Source organism: Cucurbita maxima, unplaced genomic scaffold (genome assembly GCF_002738345.1).
Source record: "Cucurbita maxima cultivar Rimu unplaced genomic scaffold, Cmax_1.0 Cma_Scf00002, whole genome shotgun sequence".
Lineage (NCBI taxonomy): Eukaryota > Viridiplantae > Streptophyta > Magnoliopsida > Cucurbitales > Cucurbitaceae > Cucurbita > Cucurbita maxima.
The window spans coordinates 5,516,454-5,539,016 of record NW_019272018.1 but is presented as its reverse complement, the minus strand read 5'-3'; the positions used below and the strand labels follow the sequence as shown (position 1 = coordinate 5,539,016).

Genomic DNA, 22,563 nt, shown 5'->3' with positions numbered 1-22,563 from the left:
TCAATTTTTTTTTTTTTTTTTTTTTTTGTCTTTTTTTTTTCACTCTTGAGGGAATTTTTTGACCACTAGCTTTTACATTTGAAGGTTAAAAACATGGATTTTTACTGTGATGTACTTGTTGATCGATCAAATCTTATTGAATAAATTTAAATTCACCTTTTTTATATTTTTTATTTTTTACCATATGTAGAGCTTAAGAATGTCATTTGCTTAATTTTTCTTGGGGTTTGAATCCTATTCTTATTCCCTTACTTTTACTCTCAAACATCTGGTCGACAACTTTAAAATTAATAAAATTATTTGAGTTTCTTTTTTCTCATTTTTTGAATTATTTAATAGAAACCTAATGTAGGCTAAAGTGTTTGTAAAAAGTTCCAATTCAACTACGAGTAAAGAGATTCAAATCATTTGATTTCTTGATCGAGAGTATACGATTTAGCCCCTTAAGCTAAACCCAAATTAAGATTGAGATTCAAATCTTTGTGAGATCTCATATCGGTTGAAGAGGAAAATGAAGTATTATTTATAAGAGTGTGAAAAACTTCTCACTCCCTTGAGGAGAAGCCCGAAAAAGAAAGCCCAACGATGATAAAGAGCTGCTACAAATGGTATCAGAGCTAGATACCTCGTGATGTGCCAGGTTGAACCTAGAAAGAGGGTGGACATGAGATGGTGTGCCAATAAGGACGCTGGGCCCTGAATGGGGTAGATTGGGGAGTCCAACATCGATTAGAGATTAGAGAAGGGAATGAGTGCCAACAAGGATGCTGGGTCGCAAAGAGGGATGGATTGTAAGATCCCACATCGATTGGAGAAAGAAACGAGTGTCAGTGAAGATGCTAGACCCTGAAGAGGGGTAGATTGTGAGATCGCACATCGATTTGGAGGAGAATGAAATATTCTTTATAAGGATGTGGAAACTTTTCCCTAGTGATAGGTCTGAACTGTTACATTACTAGTACATCATTAAATTTAGAATCTATTAGTACCGGAATAAAGAACACCAATCTTTCCAGAAACTGTAGACATCCATTTGTTATCAGATAAGTCTTGTCATTGGAGTAAGAAACTACAATATCACTATCAGAAAATGATGAAAGTTCAAATTTTCCAGATCAGAGGTGTTCACATTCATAGGAAGAAAACAAAAAGGGAAGTCATGTCATGAAGCCTGGGTTGATGACACTTATATATCAGCTGATTAATTCACATTACCACTTCCCTTTCAAATCAATGTCACATGAAATCTCCAGTGTACCCATTGGTGATGATGTTAATCATGCAAGAATCAATCATGTTCAAAAGCTGTAAAATGCACACCTCTTTCAGTTCCGTATATTTATTGCATACACACCACACAAGCTTTACAACCTCGGCAATTAGATCTCACATATCCTAGCAAAATTGGAAAAGTTAATATAATCCATAGTAAGATTCCACATCAATTTGAGAGATGAACGAAACATTATTTACAAGGGCGTGAAAATCTCTTATTAACAGATGCGTTTTAAAATCTTAATGGGAAGCCAATAAGGAAAAGCCCAAATGGAACAATATTTGCTAGCGGTAGGATTGGGCTGTTACAAATGGTATCAGAGCTAGACACCGGACAATGTACCAATAAGGAGGCTGAATCCCAAAGGGGGTGGACACCAGATGATGTGCTAGCGAGGACGCTGGGCCCCAAAAGGGGTGGATTGGGGGGTACCACATTGATTGGAAAGGGAACGAGTGTCAATGAGTATGTCGGGTGTCTCAGTCATGCTTGTCCAATGCGTGTTGTCCATGGTCGCATGTCCGTTATATGCCGAAACCCTTACCTTATACTACTTTACCGCTTTCTTTTACTTCTTTCAGGTGGTATTATTTCCTTCTTATTTTCTTTAAGAGTATGACATTTTGGCGAAATCATGGCTATGCTTGATAGACATGAAATACCTCAAAATGTACTATGTGGAGATGTGACTAGTTGTCAAATTCTCCCTAAAAAGTTATATGCTGTTTTTAAGCCGTCGTTGTTGCCTTTTTACTTCCATGCTATATAACACCACTCTCAATCTCTCTATCACTCTTGCTTTCAAAACTCTTTTTCCAAAATCTCTCCTCCGTTTTCTAAAACTTTCTTTTCAAATTAGGACCCAAGGCTTGAATATACATTGTCCAACTGTAGGCAACGTGATCCAAAGTTGGCTTGACTCACCCAATGCTGAGAGTGAGTGCTGTACAATCGCCAAATCCGCTGCCAAGAAAAGGCAATTGTGACACTAGCCTCAGAGAGAGTGGATTATGAAGGCCCACATCAATTAAATAGAGGAACGGAACATTCTTTTTAAGTGTGTGGAAACTCTCCCTAGCAGAAGGGTTTTAAAACAGGAAGCTGGAAACGGAAATCTGTGGCTTTGGGCCATTACACCCATCATCCCCAATCCAAACCCATCATCCTCAATCCAAACTTATCACTTGGGTAAAAATAGATCTAGAGACAGCGAAAAGATGGGGTGGGGTTTTTTTTTTTTCATTTTTTTAAAACCTGGAAAGAAAATGCAGGATTTTTTTTTTCCTAAAATGGCATCGAGCATCTATTACCATGTAACTGACAGGATAAAGATAGGGGGGAGAGAGAGAGCCAAAGGGTAAAAACAGCGATGAACAATCTGGCCATGCCATGAGAGGTTCTGTTTGGCATGGAACAAACACGTGAAATTTCAACCAGTTAAGTCGGCTGAAAAAAAGTAAATGGGTTGAAGACAGGCAGTTGTCTGGATTCTTGGTTGGTATTGTGTCTGTTTCATTCTGAATTAGCAACAAAATCATAAGCCTGGCGTATATATATTGCTGCAAACCCATCTCTTTCCATCCCAAGATAACCTCATCTTTATTTTAGCAGACAAGGTCAAGAAATGAAATACTCACATTTTATTCAATGTTTCCTGCTCTTTACTGCCCTCTTCTATCTTCTTTCAGTGGATCCCTTTCATTCTCATCCTCAGACTTTCGCCTCTGAAGGAAGACCTGCAAGGAAGTACCTTGATACATCATTTTCCAACCCAGAACATGAATATCACAGAGTCAAGGTATGCTAAATTAATACTAACTTCTTTGATTTTGGCTTGTGGAATGGATTCCGCCACCCTAACATATGGATATTCCAAAATGCAGGATCATAAAGAAGAAATTTCCTCCAACACACATGAATATGAAAAAAGTATCGACGGTGCGGATGAACTTGTCTACCATATTGACTATAATGGGCCGAAAACGCATCCGAATCCGCCCGATCATCCATAGGCACACATTTTTTCTGTATAATCTATCAAATGCTCTGTTTTATTCATGTAACAATTATGTTACAATTCTATATACAAACTATTAAATGTCATGTGCTATGATCACAATAAGCACTTAAATGTGAACTCAACTACCATAGATCTTTGCGCAACCTGGAACTAGCAATGCAATAATTACAACTAATTTTAGGCTTTTACAAGTGATCTATGACGAGAATTAGTTTTGACATGAACACGAAATCATAAAAAAGCTCAAACGTAAAACGATTGTGATCATTATTACTTTCTTGGTTAAGACTCATCGTCTGTACAGAATTAAATGATCATATGAAGGTTCTCACTATAAAACACTTGTATGAACACAAATAGCTGTCTGATTAACTCCCAGGGGTCCTCAAATTTGAAGTCCAATTTTAGGAGGACAAAAAAAAAAAGGAGAATCCAACATGCATTATGGGCATTTGAACACAAATAACAATTAGAAGCATTGGGTCCAAAAAGCTGCTTGTGTCCCATGGAAACACCACAAGGTTCCATACTTTACTAAAAGCATGTTGGTCACAGCACATGACTTGCTCCCTAGAATGAAATCCGCATATTGACCTTTAATTGTTTAACCTTTCAAAACTTCATGCTAGTAACAGTCCAGACTTTTACGTTCTACATATAAGCCCCAAAAATATCATACCTTTTAACGTTGGCCCCTAAGGGGTGGATAGATCCTACATCGGTTGGAGAGGAAAACAAAACATTCCTTATAAATGTGTGAAAACTCTCTCTAACATACACATTTTTTAACTGTAAGGCTAACGGCGATACGTAACGGACCAAAACGGACAATATCTTATGGCAATACAAACACACAATGATCACCATATTGACTAGCCAAACCCAGAGAACCTGGAGGTGTCAAGTACATATCAGTACCTACAGATGGTTGACCAAACAGAGATGCTATAGCATTTGCAGTAGCAAAAATCTTCTTATACAGAAATTCCATGCCACACAGATCAATTGTATAACCTTGTTTAAAAATTTCTTCACATTTTCATGCATAACTTAACTTTAAGCCTGCATAAACGCAGATCTAGTAGATATTAAGTCCAGATATCCAAGAAAATACCCTGAGCTTGTATAGATGTTAGATTGATTCAACTATCATTCGCTGCACAAACCACCACACCATCGAATTGTATGTCGTATTAATCACAAAGTTCTTTCAGTCATACTCTTTTCGTTTGGAATTGCAAAGATACAGAGTACAAAAGCAAAATCAAGAACATAATTAAGTTCATATTTAAACCGATTTCACCGTATGAGACAAATTAAAAAGGAAATCCAGAATTAGAGTCGACATCTATAAATACTTACATAAGACACTCAATGGGAGAGACCTCTACCACCCAATCAACGCGGTGGACAAATCCATAACAGCGGTACAAGCAGCCAACGCAACTCTTCTCTTCGAATACGCAAAGGTCGCGATCAAATCTCTCACAACCGCATCATTCGAAGCAATCAGTTCATTCATACAGAGCGATATGATCGAACGAGAAGCGATTCCTGTGCGCCTGAAATGGGAAAACAAAGACAGTCAAAATTAAGAACCAACGAAAGAGTTAAATCCAAGGGCAGGTAAACGCATAGAAAGAGATGGGTTACTCTGGAGGGATGGAGACGGCGGCGAGAAGAAGAGATAGAGAGTGGTAATGACATTGAAGTTGGATTGGGATTTTGATCGTCTCTTTCGTTAGGTTTTGGAAGTAGAGAAATGGCTATGGCTACAAAGCTTCCTCTGCGCCTCCATTGACGCACCCTGTGATTGAATGAATTGCGAATTCCTTCAGCACAGAGTGACTGGTCTTTATATACAAACACCTTCTCGCGCGCAGCTCAGTTTCAGTACAAATTTAAAGATAATATCCTAAAATTCTCTCTTTTCTTTTACTTTTTATATTATAATTTATAATTTAACTAAGAAAATAGAATATTGTAAAAATCTCTCTTTTTTTCATCTTCTTATATTTGTTACATGAATTTTAGTTTGATTTTCAAATTAGTCCCTTAATTTTTGTTAACTAATGATTTTGGTATTGTCAATGATTTAAATCAATCTTTTTTTTTTTTTAATAAAAGGTTTAAATCTAACTCCAAAAAACATAGATTTATTAATATCAAAATCAAATAGGTTAAGTGTTAGTTCCAACTTAGAAATTATTTCTTTTTTCATTTTAGAAAAAATTAATAAATATGTAAAACTCCAAATATACCTATGGTTTAAAAGTGAAATCTTTGTAATGTACTAATAAATGAATGCTCAACTGGCATACATACTGCTATGGACTACCCGCATAGTGACAGAGTGTCCCAGCCCCTGGATTCATGGCCTCAATACCAGTGGTCTCAAAATTGACTGAAAATGGGATTCTTGCTTGAAAATTAAAAGACAGAGAATTCCAAATGACTCCATTTAAATTTCAATGAGAACCCTTTTCCAGTCCAAATGCCTCGGTGCATCAAATTTGTACTGCATTCAATGGTTTAGGAAAGACCAACCCCCCCAATGAGATACTTAACTCCTCCAACCACCTTCCAGATGCATCTAAACATGGGGGCAGGCATATTATTGAAACAACTACGATAATAAATTTGATTGACAATAACACAAAACTAACCCATTGAAGTGTGTAATTAATTCTAGCAGATACTTAACTCCCAATACTTTTGGTACAGATTCTTTACGAAGCTCCTTCCTTACATTGATCTAGCGGATGGCTTTTACTAAAGGATTAAGAGAACACAGAGGCTAAAGAATGGGTATCTCCAACACTCGAAAGGAGACTTGATCAGGAAACACTCGATATCGACCATGTCGAATGATAGAAAAGGGATATGCTTCATTCTCACTATCATCATCAAGAATGGCCTAGTTAATTGAACAGCACAATCCAACCGTATATGATCTACATCCTCTACTCCTTGAAATAAATAATGCACTAATGAATGTGTGAGAAGTGCCTACATCAAATGTGAGCAATGAGGTTAAGAAGGGAGGGGTTAGATCGCATCAAAAGCTCCACCATCAGAAATCCCTAAAAATTGATTCTAAAGATAAAAAGATCCTACAAGCTAACGCCATCAAGGAGAACTTTATAAGGCTATAGACAGGCTATTTTTCTTCAAACAACAAAGCACATCAGCAATTTTGAAGGCTATAGACTTCAAAATAAAGCACTAAACCATTATTCTTGTACTAAGAAAACTAAATATCCAGGAGAATAGCTAAACCAACCCTCATGTAGGCCTGCTGCATGGAGAGTCGTGGATGGGCAATTTCGCCAAACAAGAACAGTGATTTCTACCAACTGATATCCTGAGTGAGTTTGTGTTTGTCCTGTCCTACAAAGGAAGCATTATTGAAATTTGATCAATCTTTTCGGAAAAGATAAGCAAAAACTCAAATAAGAGGGAAAAGAAAATGATTATGGTTTATGTTCTCAATCTATGACGACACCTAACTGCAACTGCATCCTCCATGCTCGCTCTTTTAGCACCAACATGCTCAAGTTAATTCAAGAGAAAGCCCAAAGATACCTGACCCAGGGGTTTCTAACCATCAAGAACATCAGGATGGAAAATAAGATGTTTGTATAATCGAACTAGCTTCCAATGCTTTCGTCCACGATTTTACTAGACTGAGGTTGTTTGTCCCAATTCATCTCAGCTCACCTCAAGGTCATCCAATAGTATAGCTAAATTTCCTTAGTATTTCAGTCTTGTACAAATCAGAAAATAATGGAACACAAAAGATCTAGAAACGTCTAGTTTAAAGGGGGAAAAAATGTCGGTAACTGAAGAATGAGAATATTTCCCAAGGACACAACTTGGGCTTCTAATTACCATTGTCTTCATATTCTTTTCATGCCAACAAGTCCTTTCACAAAAACAATAGACTTCTCGCAACATGCATATTACTCTACAAAGTGTCTCAAAGACCAAGAAAATAAACACAATAAATATAATGCTAAGCTCATTCATCAATCAATAAGGGGCCAAGCAATGGGCAGCGACAAAGGGACAGCATTCTGGATGCCAAAGAATCAACTAATTTCCAGAAGATAGATATCAAACTGATATAAAATTCATCAAAAAACAAGAATAAAGTTGAAGTGCATTTAGAAAATGGATACCTCTTTAATATTTCTAAAGCTCCTGGAGAGACTTGAATCTGGCTAGATAAATTGAAATCTTCGTTTTTTTTTTTCACATTATAGACTCGAATTTGTTCAAATCAACAATCAAACTAGAGCAAGAAAGTAATGAAACTTCAGATTATATAGATAAAATACTCGATTATACTCTGAAATTCACCATGTATATTGCAACGCTTGTAGGAACGACCACTAGGAAGTAAAGCTTGAAGAAGAATAACTATGTCGATAATGCACAACTCAAATTCACATACAATCCTTCACACTTCATCGATAGTAAACGGATAGTGTTAGTTGTAGTCAAAGGAGAAGCGGGAGGGGGAACAGCGTAGACAGTGAGGAAATCGGGAGAAGAAAATATGTACAAGAGTAGAGAAGTGGTTGGACTTGGAGGATTTAGACAGGCGGTATGTTGGAGAAGGAGAAACCCTTGTAACCCTTGTACGCATAGTAAGCAATCCGCGTGTAATAGAAACCCGGAATAAACAAGAGAGCTCCCAACAACGAGAAGAACACCCCTGAAAATCATCAAGAACAAAGAAAAACTTATTAACATTCGGACTAGGGCAAAATTAGAAGAAGAACACAAACCAGACAAAAAAAAAAATACCGTGAGCACGATCACCACCGACTCGATTACTGGCCATGAAGATTCCAACAATGATTCCAATCATTCCAAAAAAGAGAAGAGAAACAGCAAGAGCGATCTCCTTGATAGGAGGCCGATTGTTGACGGTAAAGGGAGAATCCATCATAATGTCTTCGTCTGTTATCGAAAACGCATGGTCCACGTAAGCCATCTTTCTCTGTAATAAACGGAGATCTAGGGATGAAGGAAGAAGAAGGTGTTGAAGCTTGGATCCGCAGAAAAATAGGTGCCGGGATTTGGTAGAGAAATCGGCGGCGACGACGGTGGAATTTTGTTTTTTGAAGCAAAGAGACGCCTACCTGTTTTTGACTCCGCGAGGAGGTGGAGTGAAAAGAAAGGCGAAAACTTCCACGTCGGAGTCAGTAAAACCTTATAATTATATTAATTAATCCTAAATTAGAGTTTAAGTATATATATATATATATAATTATCTTTTTTTTTTTTTTTTTTTTGTCCGATTTGGCCCGATACGAACTCAGGAATTCCTAACCCCACCGACTTTAATCCACAAACTCGACCCACTTCTCGACTCACCCAATTTATCTTTTCTATGGAGTTCCATCCATTGACTATGTGTCGGGATGCTTTACAAGGTTCCTCTTACGATGGAACTTTGAACTTCACTAATAGTTCAACTTTCATAATCCCGTCAATAAAAGGAAATCTACCAATTCCATCATTTTGAAGCTTTTGACCCTACTCGTATTGAAGCTTTAGCAAATCGACCTTCCATGATGAACTTTCTACCTCGGCATTGACCAAGACTTTCTTTTGCTTATTTTTTCTTGATTATGCTTCACAAATTTGAGCTCCTCAACAAATTAATCGATTGCTATGGTTTTGACCTCGCCTCGATCACGGTGGGACCGACCTTGACTTTAATTCTAACTTCTCTAACTATAGCTTTTTGCTACTGTAAGGCTAATGATTTGTTATCGGTTGTTTTGGCTAACTCTACTCTTGTTTTTTTTTTTTTTTTTTGGGTTAAGAGTTTGGTATAAATACCAACCATATCCTTATCCATTAAGGATTTACCTTAGAGAGATCTCAAACAAAGCCTAACCACTCCGTTCCTTTTGCTCCCATCGAACTTCTGAATTAGGTAGGGTTGAGGGTTTATTAGGTTGTGGCTACGTAAAGTACATGTCTACATGGACTCGAACTAACCCAACTTGAACAGTGTCTTTTGACCTAATAGCCTCTTTAATTAGGCCCAATCTTATGGGTTGATAGATGTGAAACAAAGTAATTAATTAAAATAAAAAATTTAATTTAATTCTTAATTCTTGAACTTTTTTCATGGAATCCTCAAACATCAATGATAATATTATGAGATTCATGAATTTAATTAATAAAAATAGTAACATAAATGACCTTAATCATTTCAAATTTGCCAAAAAAAAAAAAAAAGTGAAATGGTTGCTATCTACCAAAATTAAAAAAATGGGAACAATTCTACGGAGGAACAAAACAAAAACATTCTTTAAAAGCGTATGAAACCTCTCCATAATAGAAAGCCCGAAAGTAAAAGCTTAAAGATAACTATATCTACTAACGATGAGCTTGAGCCGTTACAAATGATATCAGAGCTATGTACTGAGTGATATACCAGTAAAGAGGTTGAGTCTCGAAGCAGGGTGGACATGAGACGGTGTGTCAGCAAAAGACACCGGGCCCTGAAGGTGAGTGGATTGGGAGATCCCACAAAACCCGCCAGCAAGGACGCTGGGCCCTAAAAGGGCGTGGATTGGGAGATCCCACAAAACTCATTGCAAACGGTATCAGAGATACACACTGGACAATGTGTCAATAAGGAGATTGAGCCCCAAAGCGGGGTGGACACGAGACGATGTGCCAACAAAGAGCTGGACTTTGAAAAGGGGTGGATTGGGAGATTCTACAAAACCCGTTGCAAAGGGTATGAGAGACACACATTGAGTGATGTGTCAGTGAGGAGACTGAGCCCTAAAGCAGGGTGGACACAAAGCAATGTGACAGCAAGAGAAAAAGTCCAAAAAAACAATATCTACTAGCCGTTACTGCCTTGAGTGTTACATTCTTCCTTTAAATTTGTATCCAAATCGAAATAATATCTTAGAGGATATCAACTTGAACAAGATATTATAACTTCAAAGCACGATGAACTAGAAAAACTAATCTTTAGGAGTCGTTAATAGTTAATTAACGGAAAAGATTTTGAACAAATTAGAAAGAAGAAGAAGAAGCATAAATGAGAGAACAGTTAGTAGTACAAAGATCACGTCGAAATGGGTTTGATCTTCTTGGAGGAAAATTGAAGCTCAAAGTACACAGATTTGAGATCTTGAGGGGATTCAAAGAACGACGGCGGTTGAAAGTTCAATTTTCTTCGAGGAGGTCGAGGTTTCTTCGGCGCCGGTGGACATTCCATGGTCGGCTTCAGGCGGCTGCCGGCGGCTGTCGGTGTCTGGCATTCTTCTGGTTCTTGTTCTTGAAAGTCTCTTTTTTCTTTGGGGATTTGAAGGGATGGTGTTAATCTTAAAGGGGTAAGTGGCCGGAATTCATCCATAACCTCCATACCCATTTTGCAGAAACTCAAATTGTGGGGTACCTCTCCTTCTCCGGCGATCCAGGTTTTAATGGCGGAAGGTGAGAGAAAGAATGAGAGAGAAAATGGCGTGCTAAAGGCAATTGAAATGGTGATGATGAGAGGTGCTGAAAGAGAGACAGATATGTGAGAGAGACGTGGGTGGGGGCGATGTAATTCGGTGGGATAGAGAGATCATGACTGTTTCTTTTTTGGTTCAACCATAATAGATGGGGTTTGGAGAGAGAGAGAGAGAGAGTACCAATGTCTTAAGTTTTCATCTCCGACCCGACACTGCAACGCGGGTAGTTTATCTTTTAAAGACTAACCGAGGTTTGTAAAGCTAGGCTCAAATAAAGATTCTATTCGTGAGTGTAATAGTTTGAGCCTGTCTTGATTGAAAGGGTTTTATATAATAGCTCAAACTCATTACTAGCATTGTCCACTTTAACCATTTATATATTGTCGTTAGTCTCACGGTTTTAAAAACGTGTTTGATAAAGAGAGATTTTCATACCCTTATGAGTAACTCTCTCCAACCGATGTGGGATCTCACAATCCACCCTCTTAGGAACCCAGCGTTCTTGTTGACACACTGCTCGACGTCTGGATCTGATACCATTTGTGATAGCCCTAGACTACTCTTAGCAGATATTGTCCGTTTCGACCCATTACGTATTGTTGTCGATCTCACGATTTTAAAATGCGTATGTAAAGGAGAGGTTTCTATACCTTTATGAGTAATGCTTTGAACGAATGTGGGATCTCACAATTCACTCCCTTAGTGACCCAATGTCCTCACTAGCACGTTGTCTGGTGTCCGACTCTTATACCATTTGTGATGGCCCGAGGTCACCACTAGTAGATATTGTCAGCTTTGTCTTGTTACATAACGCTGTCAGCCTCACGATTTTAAAACACGTCTACTAAAAAGAGGTTTCTACACTCTTATAAGTAATGTTTCGTTCTCTTCTCTAAGCGATGTGAGATCTCATAAAAAAATATGTAAGAATAATAGACTAATAACTCCCCATAATTCTTATTGACGGAGTTGTTTGGCACCTCAAGTCGGCTTATCTCATCCTAGACATAATTAATTTAGCTCATAATCATATGTTTATGTAAGAACTGATCTAGATTCTCGACCAAACAAACCTTTAAACTTTTGAGTTCGATAACGATATATCGAACAAAGACGACGACAATGATGATGGAAGGTTGGGGAAGGAGTTATGAGAAATGAGACAAGATAAAGAAAGAGATAGAAATGGAAGAAAGGGCAAAGCCAAAGAGCAGCCTTTAACCTGACTGATACGCACACGACCAGTAAATGAAGGTTGTTCATCTGCTTGTCTCTATTATGCTTCCACTCATATCCATGGCCATCCCCTCATCTCTTCCAGTCAACTCATAATTTATACGAACTTATAGCCGAAACCCTAACCAAAAAAATCCTAATCAGACGGAAAAGTTTGGGTTGTACCTTCACGATCATTAGAGAATCAATAGTAGCTAAGGTGAAAGATGTAATTATAGATCGGATAAAACAACTTAACGACGAAAGGGAAGCCCTTCACTCCATTGAAACTTGCGAAAAGAGCTTTGTGGAGTTCAAAGAGAGGTTACGTACGACATACGTGTATATCATTAGAGCAAATTAAGATCTTTGAAGTATCCATTACAAGTCGTTCTCAAATATGAGAATCCAATGTGATTGAAAGAGAAAGAAACTAAATTAATATATATAATTTATACCAATACCAAATAATTTTTATACACAATATTATGTTGAAGGAGACCCTTAAAGCATCCTATGAAACTTGTCCTTTTCTTTTCAACGATTTAACTGAATTTAAAAACGTAGACGAAACCACAAAAACATTATAGATAAAATTTCGCGACAGAAATAAAACTATCGTAAAAAATTAAGAGTTATAATTATTAATAAATTTCATACGATTTTTTTTTAAAAATCTCGATATATATTTGAATTCTTAACCGAACTTCAAAAATTATGGTTTTTAAAAAATAAATTAATTGGCTTATATTTTAGCAAAAAATATATATATATATATATATATATATATATATATACATATATTAAAACAAGGTTTATAAGGTAATATTTCTAAATTAAAAAATAATAATAATAAATGACGTCACTTTTAAAAGTCCAAACCCTAATGGAAAGGCCCAACTAGAAGTCTAAATTTTCAAAGGCCCATAACTTCTTAAGCCCAACAAAGGAATAGTGACATGGAAAATATAATTAATTAAGTTTTTCTTCCAAAAATAAAATTTAAAGTGCTTTTAATTATTTTAAATATATGACTAAATGCATGATTTTTTTAAATACTTTTAATTTATGAAAAAAAAACTTTTAAAAATAATACAAATATTGCTTATTTTTGAAATATATGTTAAATGTGATATTTAATTCAACTAAAAATGGGAAGTTTTGGAAATATTTTAACATATATTTTATTTTTCCTTGTTGACATAAAATTTAAAAAATTGTAAAAAGGAAATTTATAATAAATATATTTTAAATTGACAGCTAAGATAAAATTAATATGAAGCTATAAATTTCCAACCATGTATAGTATTATTATAACTTTTTTTATTAAATAAAAAATGAAGTAAAAGTCCAATCATGTGGGACCCGTATCGTGACCGTCAAATTAGCTTTCAACTAAACATAATACCAAAAAAACCCCTTTCTTTAATCAAAATTACATCGATACCCTTCCACCATGAAGTCTTCTAGAGATTCGACGTGATTGTATCTTGCTTTGACTTTCCAAACAAGCCAATCGTTTCGGGTACTCCGAGGCTAAGTTTGACTTTATCAAAGGTTTGACTTTTGATTCACGAGTCACAGCCCAATCGGTAGCGTTGAAACCCCGACAAGTTTGTCATTCAACACGTCTGGGAAACGAAGCCCGCGCTGGCATCGGCCACCGCCCTCGTAGCCGGCGGGTGTCGGTGATCTCCGTCGTAAGTTACGACGAGCATCGCCGGATCGTCGCGAGCTCTTTCAACTTTTTTCCTCGCCGGACATCCTTTGACGGCGCTGCATCTGTAATAACCTCTGCAAAAGAAATCCAAAAAACCATAAAAATTAATTCTTTTATGTAATGAAGATTACCCAAATCAATGATTTATTTTTATTTTATTTTATGTGATTAAATCTTGAAATTGAAGAATTAAATTTAGAATTTACCTCGGATACGGCGAGCCTTTGATGGGCTTTTGGCCGTACTTTCTCCAAGAATACTCGTCGGAAGGTATCTCGGCGATCTTAGAACTGATCGCCGGAACTCGTACTGTCTTTTTCACTCCCGATTTCCTAAATAAATCAAATCCAAATTAACAAAACCCAGATTTGTAAAACAAAGAATTTCCCGTTTCAGAAAATCAATCGCAAAATCGGTACCTTCGCTTCGTGCAGTGACACTCCTTGGAATTGATCTTGCAACCAAATCGGGAGCTATCATCGCACTTCCTCTTCGCCGACAGGGGCGGTTTACCGGAGGAAACCGCCGACGGTGGCGGCGTGAAGAGTGACAGACCAAGCTTTTCGTTGGAAACGCTTCCGTCGCCGGTGATCGTGGACATGAGAGACGAGGTCGTAGTGGACTCAGTCGGAGCCTTGGAATCGGGCGATTTAAGGAAATCAATAGTGGAGGAACTGGGAAGTGGATCGAGAGAATTGAGAACGGAAACAGAGGAAGAACCGCGACGGAACCGGGCGTGGCCGGTGCGGTTGATGAGGGAAATGAATCGCTTGAATTTGGAGACGGTGAAATCGGTGACTTGAGAGCAATCGAGATCGGCGATTTTTTGAGTGGGTTGTTGTTTGGATAAGAGACGGATTAGATTCTCCATGCTCTGTAAACTGGCGGAGGCGGCATCTTGGATGGCGGTTTGGTCGTCAATGGTGGCCGGAAACGCTGCGAGGTCGATGGCCATGGGATTGGAAGATAATCGGAATGTGAGAGAAGTGGAGAGGGTAGGGGAGAAGGGGAGAAAGGAGGAGGGTTTTTTATAAAAGGAAAAGGAACGAAAGTCAATGGATATTTGGTCAACGCAATTAGTTGAATAAATATTTATTTGTTTTCATATTTGTGGAAGACAGAGAAGAAAAATAAATAAAAAATAAAAAAGTCTCATTTCCAAATTATTATTTTTTGGTAAATTTTAAATTTTTATTATAATATTTAGATTGGGTTAGATTGTGAATTTTTGGTTAGCAATAAAGGTATTGAAATAAATTATTATTTATTTTGACGTCATTATAAACTTCCATTCAAGTCAAGTTGTGCAGGCCAAGCCTTCGAAAGTTCGCCTTTTGTTTTGGTCAACCTTGACAATTGCCAAAGTCGAGGGGTTTCCTCTTTTCTTTTCAATTAAAATATTTATTTATTTTATTTAAATTTTAAATTGGAGGTCTTTGTTAATTTGCTTCTGGACGAAGTTGAAATTTGACTCACCGAGTAAATGGAAAATTTCTATTTTTAAAATCGATTTAACCATAGCATATCATCGTCCTAGCCTCTCGTTCCCCTCTCCAACCAATGTGGGATCTACTCCCTTGGAAGCGTACAATGGCTCAAGTCTATTACGAGTAGATATTGTTAGCTTTTGCCAGTTACATATTAAGATCTCACATTATTATATTTTTTGAAATTTTACGTCAAATAAATCCATAAAATCTTTTTAAAAAATCTCGTAAGAATTATTTATTTAAAATTATTTTATAATGCAAAGTGGGGATGGTATGAAAAAAAAAAAAAAATGAATATTGCATAAAGGAGATGACTTTACATCGCATGCACATATTCTTAATCATTAAGTTCAAACAGCACTAAAGGAAACCACCGAGAAATTAAACAAAAAAAATTAAAATAATATTATAAAAATAACAAATTGCCAATTGCGAAAAAACTGAAATTAATTAATTTCCACCTTTAATCTTATAAGAAAACAGCTCAAACGAAAAAGACATATCAATTTGGTTTAAATTAAATTACACTTAGTGCTTGAATTCCTCTTTAATTGCCTTTATTTGCCCCAAAATAAATAAATATTTTTTATAAGGTCAAAATTATGTAATTAGGATCCAAAAGTTGTATAAATTAATTTAATCAAGTGGGGTTTTTTTTTTTTTTTAATTTAGATTATTAAATAATTGCATGAAACTTAAACGACCCATGATTTGCTTGAATTCGTTATAATTTTAGGAAAAAAATCACTGAGAGATCGACCCATAAACAATGAGGAGAGAAGATACCTCGGGTTAGTGTGCCCTTAATTTGTGCAATTTTGTCTCGGTCTAATTTGATCTCTTTTTGAGCTATTTCGAAAAGGTGTAGATGAAAAAACTTAAAGGGGTTATATAAATGTGAGATCTCGTATCGAGCATTCCTTATAAAACTATGGAAACCTCTCTTTGGAAGACGCATTTTAAAACCGTGAGATTGACAACGATACGTAATAAGTTAAAACGGACAATATCTACTAGTCCTACAATAATCGAGCCCTAACTTAGTTACTCTGTAGAGAAGAAAGAGAGAATGGGGGCGGCTAATTAGGTGAAACAATTGACCTACTAGGTTTAGGTATGACAAGCGAAGGATATAAAACCATATGTTAAAATTTTAAAATAAAGTTTTTATAACGCACATGCAAGAAGTAACTCAAAGCGTTGACACACAAAAACCTAGACCAGATATTTCTACTTTCCAAACTTTATTATATTTTTTTAATTTTATTATTATTATTATTATTTTCCTGTCCACGATATTAATATCTAATTAGTTTTTCCTAATATATTATATTCTATTAAATTACAAAGTCAACTTATTCTTTTTTATTTTTTTTTTTCTTCACATCAATTTGAATTTAATCACAAAAATCATAATAAATATTTATTAACCAAAAAAAAAAAAAATGCTCCATATATTTAACGTGCTATTCCGATTTAAAATTTTAATTTTATTTTAAAAAAAAATAGAATATTATATATTTTTACTATTTTTTTTAATGGAAACTATTAATATTTTGTTTAAAAAGTATTCTTAATTTTTTTTAATATATCCAAAAATACTTTTAATTTCAAAAAAAAATTTAAAAATATATTTACGGTTAGTACCATGTTTAAAAAATACACATGAATTTTTCGAATAATGTTAAAATATTTGTAGATAATTTATGAGGAATAAATAGATGATTTTTTTTTTTTAGACAAAAATACAAATTTTATGAATATTTTTATTAATTTAGATAAATAAAATATTTTTCTATTGGAAAAGAATCCATGAAGAAAAAAAAAACAGTTAAATATGAATGTATGTTTCCACTAATTATATTCTCCACTCTTAATTTAAATCCTTAACGCATATATTACCTTCTTAAAAGTCAATTATGGAATATGAAAATTCCAAACCTTTGATTTGACTAAAAGCATAAAATTTTAAAACTATATATAAAATTATTCTATTAAAAGTCAATTTTTTTAAAAAAAATTCAACAATTGATTTGATTAAAAGTCTACATTATGGAGGTGATTTGATTCTTTCTTTTTTTTTTTTTAGAATAATTTTTATATTCTGTTTCAATAAACAAATATATATTGTCTTTAAAATGTCATAAATTTCTTTATCTGATATGGTCTTCTAATAAACATTTTTTTTAATAGTATTCATTTTAAGCATTTCCCATATTTTTTTCACTATTTTTAAAAATAAATTATAAATTACACCCTTTTCATTTTACTCCTTATTACCTATTATTCTCTCAATATTTTATTATTTTAGACCTTTTTTATAATATTTTTTTTATTTTTTATAAAACTGTGAGACTAACAGTGATACGTAACAGATTAAAGTGAACAATATCTGCTCCAAGTAAGTTTAATGGGCCTTTTGGACTTCACTAAGTCCATTTGGATCGGGCCATTCCTTTTCTTCTTTAAAAAAAAAAATATATATATATATATATATATATATAAATTGAGATTGACATGGAAACAAAAAAATTGCATTAAAATATTTAGGTAAATATAAATATCTAGCATTTTTTTTAATTAAAGACGAGACAAAGAATATATTCTCTTTCTATTTATCTTTAAAATTAAAAAAAATATATATATTGTCTTATTTATTTATTTTGAAATAATCAAATCACAAAAAAGGTATATCTTCCTCTATATAAATATAAATTGAAGGATAAAATTATATAATATTTAAAAATATTAGTAAATCCCAAGTGTGAAAATATTAACAAAATTTGAATAAAGAAATAGAACATTAAATTTGTACCTTGTTTTATGTGCAACCTGCTATCCTTCTTCTCCATTAAATTCAACGGTCTTATTATGTTTGAAATATCAATACATTTTTATAGGTATTTACAAAATCTTACTTTCTTCTTTGTTATTAAGTCAAAATGATTTATTATTTATTATATTTTTAAGTATTATTTTAGTTTCTATTAAAAAAATAATAATAATTTTGTGGTGCACGAACAAATGAGTGGTACATGAACAAACTGAAACCACATTCAAACGATAGTGATTTTGAGAATAGAATGATTAGGAAGTCACTATTTATACCAATAAGACGCATCTTCCTCTTCGATGACTTGATTATAGAAACCCCCTGATTAAACGTGTTTTACTTGAGAAATTCTATATTGGGTGATCGCCGTGTAGTTTTCTTAGAATGCATATAAGTGAAGATAACAAAACATGTTGGAAGGACTCGCTAAATTCAAGGTGACCATGTCGCTGGTGAATACCAGGGGCATCAGGTGCTATTCAGATTGAGAATAAATCAATAGCCACTACATCAAGAGCTTTTGAGCGAGTTAGACAAGTACATAGTAAATGAAGACCTCCTCCTCTACTCCACCCCAGCCATAGTAAATGTAACAGCTAAAACTCACTAGCAGACATTGTCCTCTTTTGACTTTGCGTTTCGAGATTCTCTTCAAGACTTTTAAAACATTAATACTAGTGAGAGATTTTCACTTTCCAATCGAGGTGGAATCACACAATCCACCTCTTCGAGGCCAACATTCTCGCTAACATTCATTTCTCTCTCCAATTAATATGGGATCTCGCAGTAAGCATCAATATAAACGAAGGGAGGAGACAGTTATGAGTTAAGCTCAAACATTTACGAGTATCGAAGCAAACGTGGGATCTACTCACTCCATATGAACTAAAAGAAATACACAGAAAAGCATGTGCATGGGTAGATTGGGTGTATCTCCAAAACCCAAAGAAGAATCGAAAGAAGTGATAATTAAGAGCAGCAAATTGAAGGGCTCAAGTCCCACCACCAAAGATTTGAATATACAAATAAACAAACCCAAGTGTTCCAACGAACAATGGCGTGGATCACTGCCAATATGCCTGTAACTCTCATGTGCTCTCTCTAGCTCCTTCTGTGCCGCCGACTTTCCTGTTTCTTCCTTTCTCAACGACAATCTCTGATCTTCTTCGATTATTTTAATAATCCTGTCCTTTCTCCACCCCTCCACCGCAAACCACCGATCCCCGCCTCTCCACCGTCGTACACCCACCTCACCTATAAGTACACACAATCCCCACCTTCTTTCTCTCCTCCCTCTCCTCCAATTTCCTCATGTAACCCAGAAACAGAGGAAGAACACCAAATCAAACAAACCCATCTCCCAATTTCTTCTTGTTTTTCTTCTGAAATCAAAAATGATCACCGGAAAAGACATATACGATGTCTTCGCCGCCATTGTCCCACTGTATGTCGCAATGATCTTAGCTTACGGCTCTGTAAAATGGTGGAAAATCTTCACTCCCGATCAATGCTCCGGCATCAACCGTTTCGTCGCCGTCTTCGCCGTTCCATTACTTTCCTTCCATTTCATCTCCTCCAACGATCCATACGCCATGAACTACCAATTCATCGCAGCAGATTCCCTCCAAAAAATCGTCATCTTATTTGCTCTGTTTCTGTGGCAGAGCTTCACAAAACAGGGGACTCTCGAATGGATGATCACTCTGTTTTCACTCTCCACTCTTCCCAACACTCTCGTTATGGGAATCCCTCTTCTCAAAGCTATGTACGGCGATTTCTCCGGCAATTTAATGGTCCAAATTGTTGTCTTGCAGAGTATAATTTGGTATACTTTAATGCTGTTCATGTTCGAATACAGAGGAGCTAAGCTTCTGATAACAGAGCAGTTCCCTGAAACAGCTGGTTCGATTACGTCGTTTCGTGTCGATTCCGATGTGGTTTCGTTGAATGGAAGAGAGCAATTACAAGCGGATGCGGAGATTGGCGATGATGGGAAGCTTCATGTTGTGGTTAGAAGATCGGCAGCTTCTTCAATGGTTTCTTCTTTTAATAAATCTCATGGTTTGAATTCGCTGACTTCCATGACTCCTAGAGCTTCAAATCTTACGGGGGTTGAGATTTATTCTGTTCAATCATCTAGAGAGCCAACGCCTAGAGCTTCTAGTTTCAACCAGACAGATTTTTACGCCATGTTTGCTAGTAAAGCTCCTAGTCCTAAACATGGCTACACGAATAGTTTTCAAGGTAAAAAAATGGGTTTTTTTTAGTATGATCTATGGATTTGAGCTGAATTTGGTTGTTTTTTGATTGATTTAGGTGAAGTTTACTCGTTGCAATCATCGAAAGGAGCAACGCCAAGAACGTCGAACTTTGATGAGGAGATGTTGAAGAAAAAAAGGGGAGGGAGGAGTATGAGTGGAGAGCTTTTTAATGGTGGATCTATGCCGTCTTATCCGCCGCCGAATCCCATGTTTTCAGGGTCTTCGAGTGGTGGTCAAATGAAGAAGAAAGATCAGAATGGCAGCAGCAGCTGCCATGGAGCTGCGAACTCTACTGCTAATAACAACAAGGAGCTGCATATGTTTGTTTGGAGTTCAAGTGCCTCCCCTGTCTCGGAGGGTAAACATGCTGTGAATAGAGCCGCCACCGCCTCGGATTTCGGTGCGGTCGACGCTTCTAAAGCTCAACAAGAAGCCATAGCTGCAAAAGGTAAGAGAAAGAACGAAACTTGCTTATGTTAGGAATAACGACTCTCTAGAATGGTGTAATATTGTTCAATTTGAGTGTAAGCTCTCGTGACTTAGCTTTAAGTTTCTTCTCTAAAAGGTCTTGCACTAATAGAGATGTAATCGGAGCCTCGAACAAAGTACACTATAGAGGCTCCCCAAGGCCTATGGTGCCCTCGAACAGTCATCCCTTAATCAAGCCTCGACTCCTTCCCTGGAGTCCTTGAACAAAGTACACCCTTTGTGGAGCCCTCAAATAGCCTCCCTTAATCGAGGCTCGACTCCTTCTCTAGAGTCCTCAAACAAAGTACACCCTTTGTGGAGCTCTAGAACAGCCTCCTCTCAATCGAGGCTCGACTCCTTCTCTAGAGTCCTCGAACAAAGTACACCATTTGTGGAGCCCTGGAACAGCCTCCCCTTAATTGAGGTTCAACTCCCTCTCTTGAGTTCTTGAACAAAGTACCCCCTTTGTTCGACACTTTTGAGTCACTTTTTACTCCACTTTTGACATAGTTAAGTTAAGGGCATGACTCTGATACCATGTTAGGAATCACGAATCTCCACAATGATATAATATTATCCACTTTTAGTATAAACTCTCGTGGTTTTGTTTTGAGCTTCCCACGATTTTGAATAAAAGGCCTCATACCAACGGAGACATATTCCTTACTTATAAATTCATGATCATTCTCTAAATAAAGAGTGACGTTTTTTTACGTGGGAATGCAGGGCTACAAGAGGTGATAGCGAATATGAGTCCAGGAAGGAAGAACAGAGATGAAGAATCCATGGAAGAAGGATCAAAGAAGAGGTTTAAAGGAAATAACAATGGATCTTCATACAGTGATTTTCAGAAAAAGATGAACATAGAAGATGGAGATTATGAACAGAAGAACAATAAACAACACATGCCTCCTGCAAGTGTCATGACTCGCCTCATTCTCATCATGGTATGGAGAAAGCTCATCCGAAATCCCAACACATATTCTAGTCTCATCGGTGTTGTTTGGTCCCTCGTTTCATACCGATGGCACATCGAAATGCCTACCATCATCAAAGGATCGATATCAATTCTATCAGATGCTGGCTTGGGAATGGCTATGTTCAGCCTTGGTATTCATCAATCTACTTCCCTCTCTTGTTTTCATTACCTTGAACTTAATTGATTCATACCCTTTTGCAGGTTTGTTCATGGCATTACAACCAAAGATCATAGCTTGTGGGAAATCAGTGGCAACGTTTTCAATGGCAGTGAGGTTCTTGACAGGCCCGGCTGTGATGGCTGCAACTTCCATTGCAGTTGGTCTACGTGGCGTTCTTCTTCATGTTGCTATCGTTCAAGCTGCGCTTCCACAAGGGATCGTGCCATTCGTGTTTGCCAAGGAGTACAACGTTCATGCAGATATACTCAGCACGGCGTGAGTTTTACTTGCTTTCAAAAGAATATAGATATCATTTTCTGATCGTCACTTATATAAACTTTGGTGCATGCAGGGTCATATTCGGAATGTTGATTGCCTTACCGATAACGATACTATATTACGTGCTTTTGGGACTCTAAAGTGTTCATCGGAGATTAATTAGTAGAGAGAGTTTTAGGATTAGGATTAATTGTCCACAAATATATTACATTTGTTAGTATTATTGTCTGCAAATTTTGAGTTATTTTTTTGGATCACTGATTTGAATACACAAACCAAGATGGCATCAAAAGCTTGAGATGGTTATGTTATTGAAGAACATGCATGTGCCTTTATGAACACAACCCTCCAAATGAAGCAATT

The 22,563-nt window shown here is 36.2% G+C and overlaps 3 protein-coding genes and 2 long non-coding RNA genes across 7 annotated transcripts; 2 read left to right on the top strand and 3 right to left on the bottom strand.

The window, feature by feature from the left end:
* Positions 1-966: 966 nt before the first annotated feature.
* On the bottom strand, positions 967-5,174 carry LOC111471947. Of its 3 annotated transcripts, XR_002715301.1 has the most exons (5): positions 4,950-5,174; positions 4,659-4,858; positions 3,976-4,187; positions 2,914-3,012; positions 967-1,395 (listed from the first exon to the last, which is right to left on the bottom strand). It is a non-coding gene; the product is annotated as an uncharacterized LOC111471947 (long non-coding RNA). The 3 variants fall into 3 exon arrangements; XR_002715308.1 differs by lacking the exon at positions 3,976-4,187 and having other exon boundaries at positions 4,950-5,172; XR_002715304.1 differs by lacking the exons at positions 967-1,395; positions 3,976-4,187 and having other exon boundaries at positions 1,432-3,012; positions 4,950-5,169.
* On the top strand, positions 2,987-3,413 carry LOC111471958. The gene is made up of 2 exons (XR_002715309.1): positions 2,987-3,074; positions 3,160-3,413. It is a non-coding gene; the product is annotated as an uncharacterized LOC111471958 (long non-coding RNA).
* Positions 5,175-7,608: 2,434 nt separating the features above from the next.
* On the bottom strand, positions 7,609-8,472 carry LOC111470698 (transmembrane protein 230-like). The gene is made up of 2 exons (XM_023116288.1): positions 8,109-8,472; positions 7,609-8,016 (listed from the first exon to the last, which is right to left on the bottom strand). Exons 1-2 carry the CDS (start codon positions 8,296-8,298, stop codon positions 7,895-7,897), a joined length of 312 nt encoding a protein of 103 aa, XP_022972056.1. The 5' UTR covers positions 8,299-8,472; the 3' UTR covers positions 7,609-7,894.
* Positions 8,473-13,319: 4,847 nt separating this feature from the next.
* Positions 13,320-14,745, bottom strand: LOC111473068 (probable WRKY transcription factor 11). Its single transcript, XM_023118624.1, has 3 exons — positions 14,150-14,745; positions 13,937-14,062; positions 13,320-13,804 (listed from the first exon to the last, which is right to left on the bottom strand). Exons 1-3 carry the CDS (start codon positions 14,683-14,685, stop codon positions 13,633-13,635), a joined length of 834 nt encoding a protein of 277 aa, XP_022974392.1. The 5' UTR covers positions 14,686-14,745; the 3' UTR covers positions 13,320-13,632.
* Positions 14,746-19,116: 4,371 nt separating this feature from the next.
* On the top strand, positions 19,117-22,519 carry LOC111473003 (auxin efflux carrier component 2). The gene is made up of 5 exons (XM_023118602.1): positions 19,117-20,297; positions 20,370-20,762; positions 21,509-21,892; positions 21,963-22,197; positions 22,274-22,519. The coding sequence occupies exons 1-5, from the start codon at positions 19,448-19,450 to the stop codon at positions 22,338-22,340; spliced, it is 1,929 nt and encodes a 642-aa protein (XP_022974370.1). The 5' UTR covers positions 19,117-19,447; the 3' UTR covers positions 22,341-22,519.
* The last annotated feature ends 44 nt before the right edge of the window (positions 22,520-22,563 follow it).

Bases quoted from the DNA above. Each gene is read 5' to 3' on its own strand.
- LOC111473068 (XM_023118624.1), bottom strand. From the start codon at position 14,685: ATGGCCATCGACCTCGCAGCGTTTCCGGCCACCATTGACGACCAAACC. The intron at 14,063-14,149 runs GTACCGATTTTG...TGATTTATTTAG, and splicing joins TGTCACTGCACGAAGCGAAG to GAAATCGGGAGTGAAAAAGA. The intron at 13,805-13,936 runs GTAAATTCTAAA...TTTCTTTTGCAG, and splicing joins AAAGGCTCGCCGTATCCGAG to AGGTTATTACAGATGCAGCG.
- LOC111470698 (XM_023116288.1), bottom strand. From the start codon at position 8,298: ATGGCTTACGTGGACCATGCGTTTTCGATAACAGACGAAGACATTATG. The intron at 8,017-8,108 runs GTATTTTTTTTT...GATGATTTTCAG, and splicing joins CGGTGGTGATCGTGCTCACG to GGGTGTTCTTCTCGTTGTTG.
- LOC111473003 (XM_023118602.1), top strand. From the start codon at position 19,448: ATGATCACCGGAAAAGACATATACGATGTCTTCGCCGCCATTGTCCCA. The intron at 21,893-21,962 runs GTATTCATCAAT...ACCCTTTTGCAG, and splicing joins AATGGCTATGTTCAGCCTTG to GTTTGTTCATGGCATTACAA. The intron at 22,198-22,273 runs GTGAGTTTTACT...TGGTGCATGCAG, and splicing joins GCAGATATACTCAGCACGGC to GGTCATATTCGGAATGTTGA.